General features: G+C 43.2%; 1 protein-coding gene across 2 annotated transcripts in view; it reads right to left on the minus strand.

The window, feature by feature from the left end:
• Nucleotides 1–14,198: 14,198 nt before the first annotated feature.
• The window catches only part of RAB4A (RAB4A, member RAS oncogene family), a 53,257-nt gene continuing 43,407 nt past the window's right edge, over nt 14,199–24,048 (minus strand). For both annotated transcript variants that reach the window (XM_036829551.1, XM_036829552.1), the window contains 2 exons: nt 20,662–20,795; nt 14,199–15,911 (listed from right to left, as the gene is read on the minus strand). In XM_036829551.1, coding sequence (XP_036685446.1) covers nt 20,680–20,795 — 116 coding nt within the window. In that variant the 3' untranslated portion in view covers nt 14,199–15,911; nt 20,662–20,679. The remainder of the gene's footprint in view (nt 15,912–20,661; nt 20,796–24,048) is intronic.

Below are 24,048 nucleotides of genomic sequence, written 5' to 3' on the forward strand. Positions count from 1 at the left end.
GAATTTTTCATTAGATAAATGTTTAACAACAAGATACGTTAGATACATCCAGGAAAAGACACGTTCTGTGTATATACTTTGCGTTAAATGCCACATTTTCCCCAGTCTTTCCCTCACACCTTCTTATTGTTTTGAAAATTACAAAAGTGATAGGGCATGGGTAAAGTAACTCAAAGAGAAGTTATAGGGTAAAAAGTGCAAGTTCCTTTCAGTACCACCCCCTCACCAAAATTCTACACCCCTCCTTAGAGGAAACCAGTGTTAAGTTTGGTGTGTTTCCAGACCTTTTTTCCAGGCACTTGGAGGTACATACACACTTTTTTTTTTTTGCACAAATATGGAATAATGTTATACACATTCTGTAACTCCCCAGCTTTCCCCCACCTGCTCCCCTTGTTCACAACATCCCCCAGTGGAGCTGATACTAATTAGCCCACCAAGCACCCTTGAGACTGGCCTGGCAGACCCCTCCTCAGGTCTCAGACTGACCACAAGATGGTTACACGTGGGGCAGGTCCAAATAGCACTGCCAAAGCTTTGAAGACTGAACTGACATTGGAACCAACACCCACAGGACTTGGGGCCTGAGCCTAAATAGGTTGATTACTTGCTGAAACAAAAATACCAGCATTCTCCACAGGACTTGGTCATGTCTCATCATGTAATATTCAGATGCCTAAGATTCAATCCCAAGTTACTCAGCACCTGAAAACCATGAAAATGGCTCTCACGGAGAAAGACAATCAATCAGTAGCTGCCCTCATAGGCTTGATGGAAGCTATTATTGAAAAGTTCAAACGAGCAATCACCCTCTTGAAATAAGCATTGAAATAGAAATTATCAGTAGAGAAACTGATGATAGGAGAACTAAATGAAAATATTAGAACTGAAAAATACTCCAACTGAAATTAAAAAAAACCTTACTGGATAGACTCAATAGAAGATTGAAGATGACAAAATAAAGATAATCAATACAAATCATCCAGTCTGAACAACAGAGAGAAAGAAGGGCTGAAGAAAAAGTTTCCGGGTTGTGTTGTAGGAGTCCTAGAAGGATAAGAGGAAGAGTTGTAGTGCTTTAAAAACGTGCAGAAATGTTGGCTAAAAACCTCCCAAGCAAGCTGAGTGAAGCTGAAACAGGATAAACCCAAAGAAATCCAAGCCTAGATAAATTGAAAACTGTTGAAAACTAACAGACATCTTGAAAGCAGCCAGAGAAAAATGAAAGATGACCTACAAGGGAACAATTCAAATGCCCGTGCGTTTTTTCATCAGAAACTACAGAGGCCAGAAGGAAGTGGCACGTTTCTTAAAGTGCTGAAAGAAAAGAACTGTCAACTCAGAATTGTGTATCCAGTGAAATATCCCTCAGGAATGAGGGAGAAATAAGGATATACTCATACACAGGAAAACTTAAGAATTGATAGCCAGGAGACCTGCTTTAAAGGAATAGTCAAAGGATGTACTTCAGACAGAAGAGAAGTGATACCAAAAGGAAAGTGGGAACACGGGGAATGAGAACAACAGTTCTAGAACTTGGTCTTTTGTTCTCAGTTCCTGAAACAGCTCCAGAGCCAGAAAGGTGAAAGGAGTGCCTTGTTATTCATAACAAGCCCCTTCCCAACACACCTTTTGAGATGACTTTTGGCCAGCCCCTAAGAATGGGGGCTGGTTGCCAGGGAAACCAACTGGGAGGAGAGGGTTGGAACTTTCAGTCCTATCCCTGACCTCTGGGGAGGACAGAGGGGCTGGAGATTGAGTCAGTCACCAATGGCCAATGACTTAATCACTCACACCTATGTGATGAAGCCTCCGTAAAACCCAGAAGGACGGGGTTTGTAGAGAATCCAGGGTGGCGAACAGATGGAGATGTGAGGAAAGTGGTACCCACAGAGCATGTAAACTGCACTCTTTCCCTGTACCGTGTCCCATGCATCTCTTCCATCTGGCTGTTCTTGAGTTATATCCTCTACAATAAAGCAGTAATCCAGTAAGTAAACTTGTTTTCCTGATTTCTGTGAGCTGCTCTAGCAAATTAATTGAACCCAAGGGAGGGGGTCCCGGGACCTTCCAATTTACAGCTGGTTGGTCAGAAGCACAGGTAACAACCTCGACCTGTGATTGGCGTCTGAAGTTGGGGGCGGGGGGCAGTCTTGTGGGGCTGAGCCCTTAACCTGTGGGACCCACCACTGTCTCCCGGTAGACTGTCAGAACTGAGCTGAATTGTAGGACACCCAGCTGGTGTCAAAGGATTGCTTGATGTGTGGGAAGCTCCCACTCACCTGGGGTCAGAGGTGGAAGAGTGCTGGCATGGAGGAGACACAGCAGTGGATTTTTCCTGAGAACCTAACAAGAGCTTCCAAACAGATGAGCGTCTGAGCCCACAGTGAATGAGTGTGAGCGCGTGAACATTCCTAAAACCTGGCGGGCTCCTATGGGAAGCACGGCAGACATCACCCCTACAAAATGACAGAATGCAAGACCAGCAAGGGTTCTCTGCGTGCGCGGGAAAAGCCGTGCTACGAAAGTAAACAGAGTGGCTACGGAGGGCAGATTAAGCTGATCGTCTGGGAAAAAGGCTAAAACTACAAAGAAGATTGTCCTGAGGCAAAATACAATATATGAAGGAACATCTGACCCCCGAAAGGAGAACTAGACAAATTTACAATTATAGTTAGAGACATCAACACACCTATCAGTAACAGAACTAGTAGACAAAAGATTGGTGAAGATACAGAAGAGCTAAACGACACCATTAACCAAATCACTCTGACATTTATAGAACACTACCCAGCAAAAGCAGAACACAAAGTTTTCATGTTCACATGGAACATTCATCAAGACAGTTCAGATCCTGGTTATTAAAATAACCTAAAATTTAAAATCATACAAAGTATGTTTCTGACTATAATGGAATTAAACTAGAAATCAGTAAAGATAGGAAAATCTCAAATCAGTCGGAAATTAAACAACCTGCTCATAAATAATCCACCAAAAAGATGGTCTCAAGAGGAATTAGAAGATATTTTAAATGGAAGGAAAATGAAATTACAATACATTAAAGTTTGTGGGCACAGTTAAAGAAAGTAGTACTTAGAAGGAATGTATAGCATTGAGGGCTTATATCAGGAAAACAGGCCTCAGATCAATCATCTAAGCTTCCATCTTGAGAGACTCTTCCAGAAGGAAGGAAAAAGAGCAGAAATCAATAAAATTGGTAACAAAAACAAATGAAGCCAAAAGCTGGTTCTTTGAAAAGATGAGTAAAATTGATAAGCCTCTAGCAAGCTTGACAAAAAAGAACAAGCCATACGTTAGCAATATCAGGAATAAAACGTGGTTATCTGAATTTGCATTTCACTATTAGGGTTACCTTCTTTTTCATGTTGATCAATCATCTATTTCTTTGATGAATGGCCTATTTATGTGCTTTGCCAAGCTTAAAATTATTTTGGGAAAACTACAAAAGCACACTACCTTTTTTTCTCCCCCCCTCAGTGGGTATGTTTGTTTAACTAGCTAGGATCTCTGTATTATCTGACCCCAATCTTGTGTCAAACGTGTTGCAAATGCTTTGTCATAGCCTGTTGCTAACTGTATGCTTTCTTTTGTATAGAAAAAACTAATTTGCAGAGTCAAACCTCAAACCCTTTCTTTATGGGGTATTTTGAGTCACCTACAGAAAGATTCACCCTTTGGTCATAAAAACATTCTTATGTTCTTCCAATGCCTTTAAAAAAATCTTACCTTTTGCTTTTAGATCTTTAATCCAACTGGAATTAACTTTTTTGGTGAGTATGAATTAGGGATCCAACCTTTTTTTAAAAAATTCAATTAAATGGGAAGAAAAAGGGCCTAACACCATCCAGTGAAGAGCCCTTCCTGATATAAAATGTCACATCATACTTTTTCATAAATTGCCACAGATACAAGGGAAAGTTTCTAGACACTGCTCTTCTGTGGATCAACTGGTCTACACCTGAGCTCACAGCATTGTTTTAACTTAATTTTGCAGTGCATTTTATTTAGTATTTGGTAAGGCAAGTCTCCCTACCCTCCCTTGTTCTTTGCTTTCCTTGGCAATTTTCTTTTTTATATGAACTTTAGAATGAGCTTGTCGATTTCTATTTTAACATTCTGTTTGGGAATTTTATTAAACTGCATTGAATTTACTAATTTTGGAGAACTGACATCTTTATCATATTGACTCTTTCTATCCCCAAATAGAGTATGTCTCCATTTAAGTTGGTCTTCTTATATTTATTTCAATAAAGTTTTCATCAAAAAGGTCTTTCACATTTCTTGCTGGATTTTTTTTCCCCCTTCCATCAAATTTTGTAAATGCTTCTTGCCTCTGCATAGGAAAGGGGCTGAAGTGGGAGGAATGCTGTTACCTTTTTTCTAATGAATGAAGGAAGGAGAGAGAAATGTGGGTGAAGACAGAAGCTGACGATGCTGTCATTAATCATGTGTTTTGGAATCACCTCAAAAGAACCAGGGAATTGGAAATGACCCAATTGTTTATCAGCAAGGAAGTGGTTAAAGGAAACATGGCATATTCACACAATGGAACATTATTCAGCCTTCGATAAGAAGGAGAAAGCTCTCAATGTACCCAGACGTGCCAAGAGCTCCAAGATGCAGTATAGATGGAAAAAGACAGTGTGTGTAACATGTTGCCTTTTGTTTAAGGAAGGGAGGAGGAATAATACCTGTATCCACATTAAGGAACTCTGGAAGGATACACACACTAGCCAGTGGTTACTGTAGGTGTGGGGTGAGGAGGGAGTGAGGGAGAGGCAAGGAGGCCCCAGGGTGACCTTCCATCCTGCTTTGATTTTTGACATGTAAGAATGTATTAGCTATTTTTAAAAATCCTAGAGAAAACAGGAAAAAAAAAAAACCAAACCCAAAACTGAATACCCACTCTTTGAAGACATGTCTACCCCTGAAAACTCCAAGCTGTGTGTTAGGTTAAGCTAGGCTGACGGCAGAGCCAGCTAGGGGCCTGTAGGCCAGCAATTGCAGCCCCCCTCTCCTGGGCCTGAACCTGGCTGGAAGGGTACTTTGAACCTTACCATATTCAAAACACGGAGATTTTTGGATAGTGAGGTGTAAATCCTGAATTTCCACCAAAAAGACTAACCTTTCCTAGGAATAAAATTTGAACTTGATTGCACCAACAATAGAAGCTTATCGAGTTTTTCAGAAGGCCCAGGGCTTGCTTAGGTGGGCCAGGCTGCTGGCTTTTCCATGTGTTCTGATTGGGACACACAGATTCTGTTCCACTTTCCTCCACAGCAGGACTGATTTCCCAGGGATGCCCGCGGTGTGTCCTTCATAACAACAGTGCTCCTGTAGCCTGTGACTGCTGTTTATAGATTAAAGGACACCTTCTTCATGACTGCCACAGTATGTAAGGCAAAGGTTAAAATTTAATAAAACAAAATATAAACCTTAATTTTTAAAAAAACGGCTTTTTCTTACATACAGCATGGATTTAAGCTTGGGCCTCCTGCACTATTAGTGGGAGGGGAAATTGGCACAAGTTCTCTGGAGGGCAGTTTGGCTTTACGGCTCTTAAAAAGGAGCACATCTTTTTTACCATATGATCCAGCAATCCCACTACTGGGCGTATACCCAGAGAAAACCATAATTCTAAAAGACACATGCACCCCAATGTTCATTGCAGCACTCTTTACAATAGCCAGGTCATGGAAGCAACCTAAATGCCCATCGACAGGTGAATGGATGAAGAAGTTGTAGTACATATATACAATGGAATATTACTCAGCCATAAAAAGGAACGAAATTGAGTCATTTGTTGAGACGTGGGTGGATCTAGAGACTGTCATACAGAGTGAAGTAAGTCAGAAAGAGAAAAACAAATATCATATATTAACACATGTATGTGGAACCTAGAAAAATGGTACAGATGAGCCGGTTTGCAGGGCAGAAGTTGAGACACAGATGTAGAGAACAAACGTATGGACACCAAGGGGGGAAAACCGCGGTGGGGTGGGGATGGTGGTGTGCTGAATTGGGCGATTGGGATTGACATGTATACACGGATGTGTATAAAATTGATGACTAATAAGAACCTGCAGTATAAAAATACAAACAAAACAACTAATACTAAACTTTCATTGGGTTATTTGTATGGAAATATGTTAATATAAATGTTTCAGACATAAAAAAAAAAAAAAGGAGCACATCTTTGACTTGGGAATTCCGCTCCTAAGTGTTTCCCCACATCCCCACGTGGGCCCAGGGAGGTGACCACAGCGCAGCGTCCCGGGCAGACAGGGCACATCCGCATGCTGCCCCCATTGGAGCGCCTACGGTGGTGGGGAATGAGGAAAGGGAAGTGCGGGCGGCCCTGAGCATCTGGAAGACCCAGCTGACGCCCTCAGCTCACGTCTGCACAGGTTCAGGAAGCCTGGTGGCCCACGGGCAGGGGACACCACGCCTGCTGCCTGGGATCTTGCTGTGAGTGTGGCTTCAACCTAAACCCAAAACACTGGCCGTGTTGGCTGTGAGCGGTAGTCTGAACCAGTTAAGAGTGACTGCTTGTGACAGCTAACGTCGCCATTAATCCATCTTCTACTGGTTTTATGACCTAGGTGTTGACCAGGGCCCGAGACAGCCAGCCCGTTTCACTTGAGGGCTTCAAGGGAACTGGAGGTTCTTCTGTCTCTGTGCTGCCTTCCGCTCCTTGAGAGGAATCCTGGGGGTCGGGACCAATTGCCTGCTTCCTGCCAAGGGCCCCCTCCACCAGCCCGCCTTGCTGGGGGCCCCGGCTGGCACCACACTCCCCTCCCTCACGGATGGTTCCCGACACTGCCCGCTGTGCTTTCTACGACGTTTTCCATGGACTCGACGCGTCCCCACGCCCAGCCGAGTGCTCTGCTGTGTGGCGTCAGCCTGTGAGAACGGCCCTGACAATGGATGAGACACCGCCTCACCGCAACGTCCCCGAGGACAAGCACCAGACCCGGCCTGAAGCTGAGGCCGCTACACTGAGGATCCCAGAACGTAACTACACTGGGCAAAGGTCTGAAGTCACGGGCAAGTGCTTAACGCCAACATTATTCCTGGAAACAAAAAGAGGAAGACAGGAGGGCCAGAGTACAGTAATCGGATAGTTACAGATCAAGTAAAAAAAATCCGAGTACCTAAAGACATTTTTCTTCTATTCTTGCTCAAGGACTCAGTCAAATAAACAGAGAAGAGAAGCAGCACAGGCGAGGGCCAGCCGGGTCAGGGGTTTATTGGCAGACAGCACAGGAGTGTTGCCACAGTAACTGCAGACGTTAGATGCTGCTGGGCGAGGGGCGTCAGGCAGAGACCACCCTCCTGCGGGCGAAGGGCGACAGCCACGGCACAGGCCCCCAGGCACTGCCTCACCTTCACAGAGAAATATCGGACTCACAGGCAACTTCGGTACAGCTTTAGCCACCAAATACAATACGACTGTGACAAGCATTCGAAAACCAGCTGGCATGCATTTTCAGTCATGCATTTTTAAAAAAAATAAATTTATTTATTTATGGCTGCGTTGGGTCTTCGTTTCTGTGCGAGGGCTTTCTCTAGTTGTGGCAAGCGGGGGCCGCTCTTCATCGCGGTGCGCAGGCCTCTCACTGCTGCGGCCTCTCTTGTTGCGGAGCACAGGCTCCAGACGCGCAGGCTCAGTAGTTGTGGCTCACGGGCCCAGTTGCTCCGCGGCATGTGGGATCTTCCCAGACCAGGGCACGAACCCCTGTACCCTGCATTGGCAGGCAGATTCTCAACCACTGCGCCACCAGGGAAGCCCCCAGTCATGCATTTTTAGTTGATAATATTTTCAGTGTACTGAAGGCAGGGACAAAAAGGCAACTTATCAAGCTTGCAGGTTTTTCTTTTCTTTCTAAATCAAAGCATGGTTTCACAGTGATGAAATCAACTTATTTCCCACCTCCAACAACTTGGCACTAAAGGTATGTTAAACATGGAAAATACTCTCACCAGTTAAAATAAGAACGCTTTATAGTCCTTGAAATTCCAGTAAACAGGTGTGTTTGAAATTTCCATGAATTTTGAAGAAAAAAAGGTGCCAGTCAACAGAAATCCTGGTGCCTTGTCCTACCGTGCCTTGCTGTGGAGACCACAGGGGTGCCCCCCCCACCCCCAGGGCCTGCTGTCCACTTCCTGGGGGTGACAGCCCTGGCCTCTGCATCTCGGGCCCCTGTTCTCTGAGCCACTGCAAAGGGCTGTTTTGAAGGTTAAATCAGATGTTAAATGTGAGAACACCTTTAAGTTGTAAAAAAGTGCTAGGCCCCTTCGAGGCTTTACGATAGACATTTCAAATGCCAGTATTAAAAATGAGGAATCTGCTAAACAAAAATTCTCCAGTAATTTCTCTATAAACTATGTTTTTTTTTTTTAAAAGAAGAAAAGAAAAGTGGGCATGAAATCCTATACTTTGATCGGAGACACACTGAACAACCAACGCAGCACTTGGGTACTGGATTTCTCCAAGTGCAGAAGTATATTTCTCACGGCTCAGATAGGGCTAAAGTTTGAAGAATCAGGTAAAAACATGTATAAACAACCTAAATAGAAAACCAAATTTAAAAGCTTCAGGTGAAATCATTTCATCTTAAAATTAGAGTAGGAAAACTATTATTTGCCATTCCTCTCCTACTGCTTTGAAAAGGCGGCAGTTACTGAGTTTTTATAGCTCTGGCTTCTGCTTCAGTGTGAGGACCTGTCAACTGTAACAGAGTGTGTGTAATTAGCAGAATTGAGAGATTTGACACATTTCACCCCAAGCATTTATGGCCCATCCTACAAGTCCTGGACAGCTGAGCAGGCCTAGGCCTGAAAGCAGACATTTATCGACAAATCGTCTGTTCCATTGCTTCTCACAGCCTCAGGTGACTGGTCAGTGCACACGGACAGCACAGCAGTCTGGACGCCTGCTTGCCCACAGGCTGTACCGTCAGGTACCAAGAGGCCAACTAAGAGTGCACAGACAGCGTTCCCGAGAAATACTGATCCAAACAACAAAACCTGCAACCTAAACAGCAAAGCTCTTAACCCTAGAATGTAAAACAAGGCAACTGGGTAACTAGGCACTGAAGTCAACAGTCGCAAACAAAGAGGCTGCTCTGAGAGTTACGATTTCAGACAGTTTCATTACCATGCGTCTTGGAAAGAGAGTTGTGGACTGAAACTTGGACTCCAAATGCCTCCCAAGGTTTGGGAAGTTCTCAGCCATCATTTCTTTAAACAAGCTTCCCGTCCTCCCTCCCTCTCTTCTCCTCCTGGGGCTCCAGTGATGTGTAGACTGTCTCTTAATGGTGTCCTGTAAGTCCTGTAGGCTTTTCATTCTTTTCCCCCTCTTTGCTTCTCTGTTTGAATAATTTCAAATGATATGTCTTCAAGCTCACTGTTTCTTTCTTCTGTTGCTGTTGAAGCTCTGTATTAAATTCTTCGGTTCAGTCGTTGTATTCTTCAGGTCCAAAATGTCTGTTTGGTTCTTTTTTATGTTTTCTATCTCTTTGTTGAACTTCTCATTTTGTTCTTGTATTGTTTTCCTGATTTTGTTAAGTTGTTTTATCTGTGTTCTCTTGTAGCTCTCTGAACATTTTTGGAACTATTATTTTGAATTCTTTGTTGGCCAACTAACGTGTCCCCATTTCTCTGGGGAGAGTTACTGGAAGTTTGCCGTGTTCCTTTGGTGGTCTCACGATTCCCTGATTCTCTGTGATCCCTGAAGTCTTGCTATTAATAGGTATCTGTGCACTTGAAGAAGCAGCCATCTCTTCCAGACTTTATGGGCTGACTTTGGTATAAGGAAAGACCTTCACCTGCAGGCAGGGGCATGCTGGAGTGTGCTGTGATCCCAGGCCTAGTGGCGCAGGGTGCCAAGTGCAGGGTCAGGGGGTAGTCTGGGTGGGAGGGATATTGTGCCATGGGCTCAGGCCACTGAGGGTCACAGCATCAACTGTGTGGTTCCTGGCAAGCACTGTGCGGGCTTTGCAGTGGCTGCAAGTGCCGGTGGGCTCCTCAGCGGCACCTCCAGGTTCAGCTGCTCGGGCACAAGCCAGGAAGCAGTGATGGCCAGAGTTGGAAGTGTGCACACACCTGGCTGTGGAGACCAGCTGCAGGTGCCCGTGTAGTGGCAGGGGCTGGTCGCAGACTCACACGTAGTGGTGGGGAACAGGGCCAGTCGCAAGGGCTTGGGCCAAGCGTGGGCCCACCGCAGCTGCGGGGGCCCTGGCAGGGGGTGTACTTTCCTAGAGCTGCAGAATCTCCCCGCAGGTGTGTACGCAACAGCGGAGGCTGGTGACGGGGATCAGCCTGGGGGCGCGCAGGTGCACAGCTGGGAGGGGCTGACCACGCTGCGCACCTGGCAACGGGGGTCAGCCGCAGGGCCCTCGGCGGGCATCTCGCGCCTATGTAGCTGCAGAGGCCTGGGCAGGCTGCCAGTGCAGATCCTGGGCCCTGGTGGGGCCGGGGAGGATGGGGAGGGGCTCAGGCAGCAGGTGCCCAGGGACGGGAGTACCCACGGGGTGACAACTACTGAAGGCTGGTGGGCTTCCCTGCGGAGCAGGGCACTAGCAACCGTGGTTGTTCCAGCTGCATGGCTGACACTTGGCTCTACGTCGCAGCGTTGCTGGTCTCTAGGTGGGGTGAAACTGAACGGGTCCTGCCCCAAAAGGCTGGGGAAGCTGGTCGCTCACACCACCCCCTCTTTCCTGGGGAGGAGAACTCTTTCTAGCTGGGGAGTTCCCTCCTGGTGCTGAGCAGTGCTGGCCTCGGGGATGGGACGATGCAGACAAAATGAAGCTGTTCTTCCTTCCCTTTGTGTGCGATGATTTTCAGGTTTTTGTTCCACTGAGCAGCTGAAGTTTCTTAAGTGGACTCCCGAGTTCTCCCAGAGCTGCTTTTCTCTGTGGATAGCTAACTGTTGATCTTTGTTGGGAGGCGGGGGGATGGAGGCCGGGGTCTCGGTGGTATCATTTGAAAGTGAGCTCTAGGAGTTGTGAAACTCCCTCCCAGAAAGGAAGGGACTGAGCAGGATCATATAACCACCTTCCGGGAGATTTGGCAAAACAGGCATCTTGCAGTGGACAGGCTCGATATCCAGGTACTTCAGAAGGACCTGGGGACACAGCTGGCTCTGATCATTTGTCCTCTCCACAAGCACTGGAGTCCCTTCTATTTGCCAGGCCCTAGGCACACAGGAGGCGGCCCTTTCCTAGGGAAGTCTCAGCCCAGTAGAGAAGACAAAGAAAGACTATCTACGGATCGACGTGACCAATACCAAAAGCAAGGTCAGGACAGCGCAGGACTGGAGCAGCGTGTCTGCACGTGTCAGGAGTGGGAGAGGGTTACTGAAGGCTCCCAGCTGCACCCGTCAGGACAAGGGGGCTGCAGCCTGACAGACCTGGACCGCCTGCAGGGTGCGTTACAGGTGAGGGCAACGAAACAGTCCATGCAAAGGCAGAGAGGCGATGAGAAAGCAAGGGGCATTCGGAGCAACACAAGCGTGTCCTGTAAAAGCACCATTTTCCCCAGGAAATAGGCACAGCATGAGGGCATGTGACAGATGTTTATGGCCACAGAAACCAACATGGTGACTCTTCTGGAAAGGAGAATGGTGTGGTGGACTTACCCCAAATTAATCACATCACAAATTTTCCTAGTCGATGTAAAATGATTTGACGGCTCCCCACCCAACATACAGAACTTAGCACTCTACTCTCATAGAGAGTTAGTTGGCCCTTAAATATTTAGTGAACATAATTATTTCTATGGCATTTTGGAACGTGACATACTCAGAAATTTAGTGTTTGTTTTCTTAAAATGCTAGTTTTTCTTTAAAATGAAATTTACACATGACATCAAGAAGTTAAGAGAAAGGAGCTGTCAGAGCACAGGCTTATTATCTATTTTTCATCCAGTTCCCACAGGTGAAGGACAACATCCTCTAGGATGAAGGAGCATACTGACATTATTGCAAGCTCAACCCACTCCATACTTGGTTAGCGTTAACTTCCGGAGATGCATGGGTCAAGTTCAGTACATCCTTCATGTAGACACGCTGAGATGATTAAATTAGGTGCGCCTCACGTTACTACAGTGGCAAGGGTGATACTGAGACGGTCTAACAACCAGTTCGGCGAGGGGTCCCACCACTCTGAAGCTGTGCTGGCTGTGGGTGGCAGGCTGGCTGCCCCGTGTCCCTGCTGAAGGTACAACTGTCCCCTGGGCTCGGGGACAGAACTTCCAGTACAATTAGCCACATGTTGGGAAATGACCTCCCGTAATACTGGATTAAAGATGTGCATCTTGCTTCTTCAATACATGCCAGAAAGACAACTTTATATAATTGCAAGAAAAAAACCATAGCCATTCTTGGCTTGTAACAGTATCTTTTATGAAGTTCCCAATGGTATGTTGATTATATAAAATTAAAAAAATATATTCTTGTCAGAGATGCATACTGAACTATTTTTGGGTGAAATGACAGATGTTTTGGGTGTTTCCAAATATTACAGCATAAAAAAAGTGGGGCAAAGGTACAATAGATAAGACAAGATTGGCATAATGTGGACAATTGTGGAAGCTAGCTGATATAGTGGTTCTATGTGCTATTTTCTCCATACTTGTGTATGTTCAAAAACTCCCATAAGTCAGTTGCTAACCTTAGAGGGTGATGGCCGACAAATGACTCCTCTTCCTGAAGCTGGCAAGTTGAGTGTTCTCAGATAAATCCCTCTACAATTCTAAAAGCAACTCCTTAAAGAAGTAAATACAATCAGGACGCAACCAAGCAACAACTGGGATAAACTCAGATTGTTTGTAGGTGCATAGGTAGACTGATTAGTAAAGAGAAATCACTTTACAATTAGCACAAAAAATTATTTTAAACTTTACAGGTGTTTTAAAGTCCCTCTAATTTTCCCCTCCAAAAAAAGCAAAAAAAAAAAAAAAAAAAAATAGGACAAATTTGACTGAAAATGAAGAACCATCTACTGTGTCATGGTATGAATTATAAATCATTTAAATTACTAATTTTAGCATTTTCTTCACTCTGAATAATACTGATCTGCTAGGAATCAATGTTCTTAAAGATTTCAAATACTCTTACATAAGTCACAAGTAATATGTTTTCAAAAAACCATTATAGTATCCCAAATTGTGATGTTTTCATTTTCACTTAAATGCTGGACTGTGAAAGAATAAATTATAACCTCAAGTCCAGATGGAGTGTAGAATCTTTTTCTAGGAAGACTGAGAAAATGCTTTTCTAGATATGTAAATTAAGAGCATCCTGAAAACTTAATAAGTTGTGGGAAATACATACATAACATCTGTTACTAGATATATTTGGTCTTTATATCTGGTTCCCAACACAAAGCTCCTAAAACCCTTAGAATTTCCTGAGTTTCAGGGGTCCCTTGTGAGCAGAGTTTATGCTAATGAATTGACTTCAGGTGTGTCCCCTAGAGAGCCTCAGTGTGGGGCTGGTCACCAGTAAGATCAAAGGAACTTTTAGCTCCACCCACTGGCCTCAGGGAAGGGGGGTGCTGGAGAGCAAGCTCTAGAAAAATTCTTGAACAGCAAGATTTGAGGAGCTTCTGAGCTTCCGGGTTGGTGAACAGGAAGACATCCATGTGCCGCGAGGGTGGTGCACCGCAAACTCCACGGGGACAGACGCTCCTGTGCTCGGTACCCTTCCAGACCTGGCCCTATGTATCTCCTCGTCTGCTGTTCACTTGTATCCTTTAATATCCTTTGCAAAAAACCAGTAATCTCGTAAGGAAACTGTTTCTCTCAGTCCTGTGAGCTGCTCTAGAAGTTAATCAAACCCAAGGAGGGGGTCGTGGGAACCTCAGACTTAGTGCTGACTTAACCTCAGCACTTAACCTGTGCTGGTAGGTCAGAGGCACAGGTAACAACCTGGACCTGTGACTGGCACCTGCAGTGTGTGTCTGGGCGCGGTGGTGGTGGTGGTGATGCCGGCTCAGCCCTTAACCTGTGGGATCTGATGCCATGTCCGGGTAGACAGGGTCAGAACAGAACCCATCTGGTGTGTGAAGAGCCAGAGGATTGGTTGGTGGCGTTGGAAAACACTCCATGGACCAAATACCACATTTTCTCCCCTCTTCATTTTTCCTAAAGGCCTTTATTAAGAACCACCATGGTTTGGTTCTCCAGCAACTTTTATTGGTCAAGGGATGTGGAATTATACGCAGTACCTGGGGTTTCATTAACAGGCTCACTTATAAATCAACTTAACATTTATCTTATTTAAAAAAAATTTTTGCTTTCGAATAAACTGATGTGGTCAAACAGACATGCTCCTACCCCATGCAAAAAGCTGTTCAAAAACGAGCAGCTTGCAAACCCACTGTAAATGAGATACTGAATGAAACATTCTTCTAGCGAGGTCCAAGAAGCAGTTCAGTCTGAGAATTTGCTTCATATTCTGACTTTTCAAAATCAAATATTCAAGACATAAAAGAAGCAAAATTAAAGTACCGAAAACAGCTATATCCTGATATTTTTATCCAAGTCACTTCCCAGAGTTTGTAGTGCTGCTGTGCTCTGTTGGTTAAAACAAAACAACAAAAGCAGTAGGCAGCTTCCAACTTAAAGGTAATGAAATTTACCAGTTTGCAGCTAAAAGTCACAGTGGAAGAACACATATAAGGTGAAGAATGCTTTTAAACCTTTCAGCTTTAAATAGTGCTGTATTTTAAACTTTAAAGAAAAGTTCTATTATATATTTTTTGCATAAACATTTTAAAATAGTAGAACAAGTCTTTGTAATACAATATATATTAGACTTCAATATAACTCATGTGAATTAAAAACATGTTAACTCGGTAACTGTCATAAGGCAAGAGCTGTACAGAAACTTCTTAGTGGTGTCCCTTTAAAATTAACTTGATTTAGCGGGTTGCCTTAAAATGAACACAAAATAATAAAAGACTAAAAAGGAGGCAGTGATGCTCTAATACTGAATCCCAGAAAAAGCACAGTAGCAAACGATGTGTTTTCTAACAGGAAGACAGGTGGTTCAGCGAACTGGGACCAGGTGAGCAGCCCCTGGTACGTGGTTCATCTGTTGCGCTGAGCAGATGCTGAGAGTAGGTCGGTTGCCTAGGAAGTTTGGTTCAAGGCACCAGCATCTTCAGCACTGATCACAGCGCCTGAGACAGAGCAGGTGCTCAGCTCTACTTCCTGAACCGATCTGATGAAGATGCTTTAGAGTCAACAGGGTGCCGGACAGTGTCAAGTTCATGGAAAAACTCCATTTTTCATTTTATTTTGGTATGTGAGTAACTACCGATCTAGTATTTCGAGTGTGGCTCACATAACACCTTGTGGACTGTGGTAAATGGAATTAACTAAGCACTGCATCGGCGATCGATGCCAGAGTCTCTGAATATCAGGTCATAAACATAACCAACTGTGCAATATAACCGACACAATGATCAAAGCACACCTCACAATGAACAGATTTTAGTTCAGACGATTAAAAAAAAAATAAAGTATTAGACTGCATTTAGTGCAACGCTCTATCAATCATACGATACATCAGATACCATGCTGTGGAGACGTACTGGACTAGCATATATACAGTACACAGCCAGGATTCAAACCAGGGTCAAAGGGCGAAAACGGAACAGAACATTTTTACATACATGTATACATTTAATGGTCTTGTCCACTAAATTGGATTTATTATATATGTTTGCTGTGCCACATCTACGAGCTTGCATAACAACCCAAGTTATTTTTTTTGCACAAAGATCTACTTCCATATAAAGTAGAAAAAGATGGTGGTTAAAAAAAAAAAAAAACTTCTTCAAGCTCCAACAATTGTGTCCCAAATACCACTGTATGAACACCTAAAAAATATTAAGAACAATTTAGAAATATGCATAACTAAAAATGTACAAACAAACATCGATTCAAGTCACAAAGGGAACTAGTGAATGAATACTTCCAATTTTTATTTAAACTTACCTAGGCATATTAGATAATGTGGACTATACAGAAAAAAGAGGAAGCTTTAGAAAGTTAAAATCTCTACTTGCAAATTTTATAAATGAGCCTTAGCTACAGGCACATTCATTTAGACTTCAATGAACCCAGGAAAAGACTCGTCACTGACATAAAGGGAGAAGAACCTCTCAATCACTCCCATCAACTTTCCTTTCTCAGCAAGACTATAAGGATTTCCCACAAACTCTTTCAAGCAGAGTATCTAAGTTTTGTTTTAATTGGTAAGGCTGGGTTTAATCTAGCATTTTGCTATTTGTTTTATATTTTCCCCATCTGCTCTTTACTTCCTTTTTTCCTCTTTTCCTGCCTTCTTTTGTATTTAGATTAATTATGTATTTATTCCATTTTAATTCCCATGTTGGCTTATTAGCCAAAACTCTTCACTGTGTTGTTTCAGTGGTTGCTTTAGGATTTTTTTCTTAAGATTTCATTTCTTTAGAGCAGTTTTAGGTTCGAAGCAAAATTGAGGCGGGTAAAGTATGTAGAGTTCCCAAAGCTGCCCTGCCTTCACACATACACAGCCTCCCCCGTTACCAACGTCCCCACCAGATGGTATATTTGTGACAGCTGATGAGCCTACACTGACAATTCGTAACCACCCCAAATCCATAGTTAAATTACAGTTCACTATTGGTGTTCTATGTTCTAGCGGTTTGGACAAATAAATGACGACACGTATCCAGCACATGGTATTATACAGAGTATTTTCGCTCTCCTAAAAATCCTCTGTGCTCTGCCTATTCATCCCTCCCATCCCCAGCCCCTGATCTTTTTCCTGTCTCCATAGTCTTGCCTTTTCCAGGATGTCACATAGTTGGAATCATGCAGTATATAGCCTTTTCAGATTGGATTCTTTGTTTTTTTTTTGGCCGCACCACATGGCATGTGGGATCTTAGTTCCCCGACCAAGGATTGAACCTGTGCCCCCTGCAATGGAAGCGCGGAGTCTTAACCACTGCACCGCCAGGGAAATCCCCAGATTGGCTTCTTTCACTTAGTTATATGCCTTGAAGGCTTGACAGCTCATTTCTTTTTAGTGCTGAATAACATTCCATTGTCTGGATGGACCGCAGTTTACCCATTTGCCTTCCGCAGGACATCCTGTTTGCTTGCAGGCTTTGGCAATTATGAATAAAGCTGCTATAAACATCTATGTGCAGGTTTTTGTGTGGACATAAGTTTTCACCTCCTTTGGGTTAATAGCAAGGATCCAGCAACTGCTGGATCATACAGTATGTTTACTTTCATCTATCTACCTATCTATCTATCTATCTATCTACCTACCTAATGGTTTTACCCGTGTTATACGATTGACAGTTTAAACATTGATTGATTATAAACATGTCTTGCTAATTTATTTATTTTTAAGCATTACTCTTTTTTTTAAATTTAATTTTTATTTTTGGCTGTGCTGGGTCTTTGTTGCAGTACGCAGGCTTCTCATTGCGGTGGCTTCTCTTGTTGCGGAACACGGGCTCTAGGAGAACGGGCTTCAGTAGTTGTAGCATTCGGGCTCAGTAGTTGTGGCACATGGGCTCTAGGTGCGTGGGCTTCAGTAGTTGCAGCACGTGGGCTCAGTAGCTGTGGATTGCGGGCTCTAGAGCGCAAGCTCAGTAGTTGTGGCACATGGGCTTAGTTGCTCCGCGGCATGTGGGATCTTGCTAGACCAGGGATCGAACCTGTGTCCCCTGCACTGGCAGGTGGATTCTTAAGCACTGCGCCACGAGGGAAGTCCTAAGGTTAGTTTTATAAGAAAATGCCAAGCTGTCTTCCAAAGTGGCTGCACCATTTTGCATTCCCACCAGCAATGAACGAGAATTCCTACTGTTCTACATCCTCACCAGCATTTGGTGCTGTCAGTGTCTTGGATTGTGGCCATTCTAATAGGCTTGTAATGATATCTCATCGTTTTACTTTGCTTTCTCCTTGATGGCATATGGTGTGGCGTATGTTTTCGTATACTTATTGCCATCTGGATATCTTCTTTGGTGAGGTGTCTGTTAAGGTCTTTGGCCCGTTTTTAAATTGGGTTGTTTGTTTTCTTACTGTTGCGTTTTAAGAGGTCTTTGTGTATTTGGGATAACAGTCCTTTATCAGGTATGTGTTTCACAAATATTTTCTCCTGGTCTATAGCTTGTCTACTAATTCTCTTGACATTGTCTTTTGCAGAGCAGACGTTTTTATTTTTCATGAAGTCCAGCTTACCAATTATTTCTTTCATGGATTGTGTCTTTAGTACTGTGTCTAGAAAGTCATCACCATACCCTAGGTCATCTACATTTTCTTTTATCTTCTAGGAGTTTTATAGTTTTGCATATTACATTTAGGTCTGTGATCCATTTTGAGTTAATTTTTGTGAAGGGTACAAGGTCTGGTATCTAGATTCATTTTTTTGCATGGATGTCCAGTTGTTCTAGCACCATTTGTTGAAAAGACTATCTTTGCTCCATTGTATTGCCTTTGCTCCTTTATCAAACATCAGTATGTGGGTGTATTTCTGGGCTCTCTATTCTGTTCCACTGATCTACTTGTCTATTATTTCACCAATACCATACTGTCTTGACTACTGTGGCTTTATAGTGTTTTGAAGTTGGGTAGTAACAGTCCTTCAACTTTGTTCTTCTCCCTCAATACTGTGTTGGCTATTATGGGTCTTTTGTCTCTTCTCCACATAAACTTCAGAATCAGTTTGGTTTTCCTCATATAGGTGTTGTTAGAGTTCTACCTAACTATTTCCTTTTTGGGGGGATGCTAATGGAAATGGTATTGTGTTTTTCATTTCGAATTGCACTTGTTCATTGTTGGCATAGAGAAAAGTGATGGACTTTTGCATATTAACCTTGTATCTTGCAACTGTGCTATATAATCATTTATATAGAGTTTGTGGATTTTTTGGATTTTCTACACAGATTATCATCAGCCAACAAAGTTAGTTAATTTCTTCCTTCCCAGTCTGTATACCTTTTATTTCCTTTTCTTATTGCATTAGCTAGGACTTCCAGTATGATGGTGACAGGGGACCTCCTTGCCTTGATATTAATAGGAAAGCTTCAACTTTCTCACCAGTAAGCAGGATGTTAGCAGTAGGTTTTGGGTAGATTTTCTTTATTAAGTTGAGGAGATTCCCCTCTATCCCTACTTTACTGAGAGCTTTTATTGTGAATGGATATTGGATTTTGTCAAATGATTTTTCTGCATCTCTTGATGAAATCATGTGATTTTTGTTCCCTGTTGATGTGACGATTACATTAATTGATTTTGGAATGTTGAACCAGCCTTGCATACCTGGGATAAATCCCACTTGGAAGGATGTAATTCTTTTTATACATTGTTGGATTAAATGTAACATTTTGTTGAGAATTTTTGCATCTATGTTCACAGGAGATACTAGTGTGTAGTTTTCTTTTCGTGTAATGTCTTTGTCTGGTTTTGGAATTAGGGTAATGCTGGCCTCATAGAATGAGTTAGGAAGTGTTCTGTCTGCTTTTGTTCTGTGAAAGAGACTGAAGAGAATTGGTATAGTTTCTTCCTTAAATGTTTGGTGGAATTCACCAGTGAACCCGTGTGGGCCTGGTGCTTTCTGTTTTGGAAGATTATTAATTATAGTTTCAAATCCTTTAATAGATACAGGCCTATTCAGATTGTGTATTTGTTCTTGTATAAGTTTTGGCAAATTGTGTCTTTGATAGAATTGGTTTACTTCATGTAGGTTACCAAATTTGTGGGCACAGAGTTGTTCACAGCATTCCTTTATTATCCTTTTAATGTCCATAGAATCTGCAGTGATGTCCCCTCTATCATTTCTGATATTAGTAATTTATATATATATATATATATATATAGTAATTTATATAAATTTATAAATATATATATATAAATATATATATATAAATTTATAAATAAATAAATATATATATATAAATTTATAAATATATAAATTTATATATATATATATATATAGTAATTTATATATATATATATATATATATATATATATTTTTTTTTTTTTTCCTTAGCCTGGCTAGAGTCACTGATTTTACTGGTCTTTTTCAAGGAACCAGCTTTGGTTTCGTTGATTTTTCTCTACTGATTTCCTGCTCTAATTTTTATTATTTCTTTTCTTCTGCCGACTCTGGCTTTAATTTGTTCTTCTTTTTCTGGTTTTCTATGGTGGACACTTATATGATGGTATTTAGACCTTTCTTCTTTTCTAATACATGCATTCAATGCTATAAATTTCACTCCAAGTACTGTTTGTGTTGAATCCTCCCAAATTTTGATAAGTTGTGTTTTTTCATTTAGTTCAAAATATTCTTAAATTTCTCTTGAGATTTCTTCTTTCGCTCATGTGTTATTTAGAAGTGTGTTGTTTAATCCCCACGTATTTTGGATTTTCCAGCTATCTTTCTGTCACTGATTTCTAGTGTAATTCCACTGTGGTCTGAGAGCAGACACTGGATGATTTCCATTCTTTTAAATGTGCTCAGGTGTGTGTTACGGCCCGAGCCTCCACCTCTGAGGCTGCGCGGGGCTCTGGGCAGCGAACAGGGGCGAGGCCGAGGGCGGCGGGGCCGCCACGACGCGGGCACCTACCTGTGCGCCCGCGCTGCTTCAGCAGCCACACTCCTGCGCGCTCGGGGCCTGTGCGCGGCGCGGAGACCGCAGCTGTCTCAAGGCAGCATCTCCATACTGAATGCCTGAGCCCATTCTTTCTGGGTCCAGCTCACCTGAGGACCAAGCAAGTCTTTAGAAAAAGTTTTCATGCTTCTGTGATCCCCACAATATATTAAGTGAAAAAAGCAAAGCGCAGAACACTGTGCATATACAACACAATTTTGAATAAAGAGGAAAAAATACACACGTTTGCTTGTAGGGGCATAAAAACCTCTTTGGACGGATACATAAAGAACTGGTAATAATGGTTGACTTCAAGAAAGAGCTCTAGATAGCTAGGGGACAGGAGATGGGGTAACAGAGGGTGACTCACTGTATCCTCTTCTGCACTTTCTGAATTTGGAATTATGTGAATATATTATGTATACAAAGATTTAATTTAAAATTAAACCACAAAGATACCATTTTTCACTTATGAGACTGGTAAAAACCCACGTATGATAATACACCCTGTGGGTGTGGCTTTAGTGAAATAAACACCTTCATTCACTATAGTGGGATGACAAACTGCTACAACCCCGATGGAGGAATTTGACAGCCTCTACCTAAATTCCAAATGCTTGTGTTCTTTGATGCAGCAAATCCACTTCTGGGAATTTATCCTATACATACACTCACACACATGTGAAATGATATACAAAAGGTTATTTACTGCAACATTTTTTGTTACAGCTAAATACTGGCAACAACTCAAATGTCCAAAGTAGACTGGTTAAATAAATTATGGCAATACACAAAATTGAACACTACACACACACACACACACACACACACACACACACTATGTGTGTATATGTACATTAGCATATATATGTATATGGAAGTCTCTAAATACTGATTTGTCATCACTGGTAGGTATAGTAAGTGCAGAGTTCATAGTATGCTAACTTTTGTGTAAAAAAGAGGGGAGAAAATAATGGTTTTTGAACCATACGAATGTACTGCCTCTTTAGAAAACTAAAATTAAAAAGTACTGCTGAAATGGATAAACAACAAGGTCCTACTGTATAGCACAGGGAACTATATTCAATATCCTGTGACAAACCATAATGGAAAAGAATATGAAAAAATATATATATATATGTATAACTGAATCACTTTGCTGTACAGCAGAAATTAACACAACATTGTAAATCAACTGTACTTCAATAAAATCTAAAAAAAAAAAAAGTACTGCTGAAGAATTCTAACATATCCTTATAGTTTTTCATCTGATGTTAACTATGATTTGGATGATCTCAGAAGAAAAAGATCCTGAAAGCTTTATATGAATTAACTCACACACACTGTATTCATGGGTGGATACCAAAGGGGGAAGGTAATCTAAATAAAAGCTCATGTTGAGCTTGCTAATACTCAACATCACACCAATTTTAATGATAACTATTTATGCTCTCGTCTTTAAAAATAACAGTTCTGTACCAGGTTGAGTAACTTTTTGTTGCTGTTTTCAGATCAAAAGACCACAGAAGGGTGAAGCGGCCCTTTTCCTGCTGAGACCAGCCCTCCGTCTGGGACCCTGACGCTCTCCCACTACCTCACCCGCCCTTGCCTTCTCCGTCCGCTCCCCTCCCGCCTTCTCCCCTTTACCTTCCTCTCTCTTCTCTCGCGTCATTTACACGTGCTAAGACTTCTTTTGTCACTGAAACCTCTCATTAAATTAACCCTCCTCCCGGGAGGCGCCCAGGCTCTGCTTCCTCACCTCCTCTTTGGGCTCAGCTGCTGTCTTCTCCCTTTGTCATTCTGCTGGTAAAGATGACCAGTGACTTCCTACTGCCCCGCCCCACGGGATACTGTTCAGCTCAAGTCTTAGCTTATGAGACTTTCCTCTGATGCATCTGATAATGAACAACCCTTTGGCTGAACCTCGGCTAAAGTGACACCCACGTTCCCGGGTCTCTTCATATACCTCTGACTTTCCCCCTCCTTCTCTCGCTCATCCTCTGGTCTCCAGGGCTTCGCTCGGGGCCACTGCTCTGCCCACTCTCCACTGATCGCTGAATGATCTCGTTCCTTCCAGAGCTGCCACTACTCCTACAGACTGATGGCTCCCAAGCAGACACTGCCAGCCAGGAATTCTCCCCACAGCTTCCTGGATGCCTCCTCGTGTTTGTTCCAGTGACGCTGCCCAGGGAACCCTCCACAACAGAACCATCCTGCTTCCCTTGAGCCGGCTTACCCTCTGGCTCTGCCATGACCCTCTGGGTCACCGAGTTAGTTACCCGCGGCTGCCCCTCCCTTCCTGACCCCGCCTCTTCAGCCCCTCCCCACAGTCAACGGCCCTGCCCTGCTATTTAGCATCTGAGTCACCACGCCCCTGCCAAAACGTTTCTTGGATTCATCTATGTCTCTCATCATCTCCGCTTCCACATCCTCGATAAAGCTTTAATCAGGCATCTTTTTTCGGATTACTCAAACATGCCTTAGTTGCTATCCTGGCCATCGGCCCTGGGCCCCCTTCAGTATGTCCCTGATGCGACCACCCCCACACACAGGATTTGCCTCCAGCCGCAATCTGACCACATCATTCACTGCCCCGCCCCTGAATGGCCACTCACCCCTACCGCAGTGGTCCTCCATCTTGGACGAACATTAATCATATGAGAATTAATACGAGAATTAATCATACGAGAGAGCTTTTTAAAACCTGATGCTGAGGGCTTAATTCAGCATCTCTAGAGGTGGGTCTTGGAATTCAAATTTTTACGCATCCCAGGAGACTCTAGCATACAGGCAGGGTGGAGACTCGGTCGCCACAGGGTAACGTTCTAGATCCCGGATCACGATCCCTGGGCTGGCAGCTGGCTCTCCTCAGCCTTCTCTCCTGCCACTCCCCGCTGTGGTCCTTCTGTTCCAGTAACTTCAACTTCTCCCCCAGTCTCCACTCGTGCTGTCCCTGCTGGCCTCCCCTCCTCCCCACTCCCCTGCCCGCCTCCTCCTCCTCACACGTGACAGCCTGAGCTCAGTCGCCACCTCCTCCTGGAAGCCCTTCCTGATATCACCTCCTAAACAGGTAGGTTCTCCTTCTTCGTGTGCCCCAAGATCCTGTGCGCGTCTCAGTTACTGTATCGACCACACCGTATTATAATTATCTTTTGACTGCTTCCCATGAAAGACAGTTTCTTGAGGGCAAGGGTTGTGATTAATTTATTTCTGTATCCCAGCACCTGACAAAGAATAGGCATTCAGATATTTGAATGAATCAATTAAAAACTGAATGTCCACATATAATTTTGGTGATATTTAAATAAAAAGTAACTCTAATAAATGACAACTACATATTAGTTTGTCAGCTGCCTAAATTAG

The sequence above is a fragment of the Balaenoptera musculus genome, chromosome 16, assembly GCF_009873245.2.
Source record: "Balaenoptera musculus isolate JJ_BM4_2016_0621 chromosome 16, mBalMus1.pri.v3, whole genome shotgun sequence".
Lineage (NCBI taxonomy): Eukaryota > Metazoa > Chordata > Mammalia > Artiodactyla > Balaenopteridae > Balaenoptera > Balaenoptera musculus.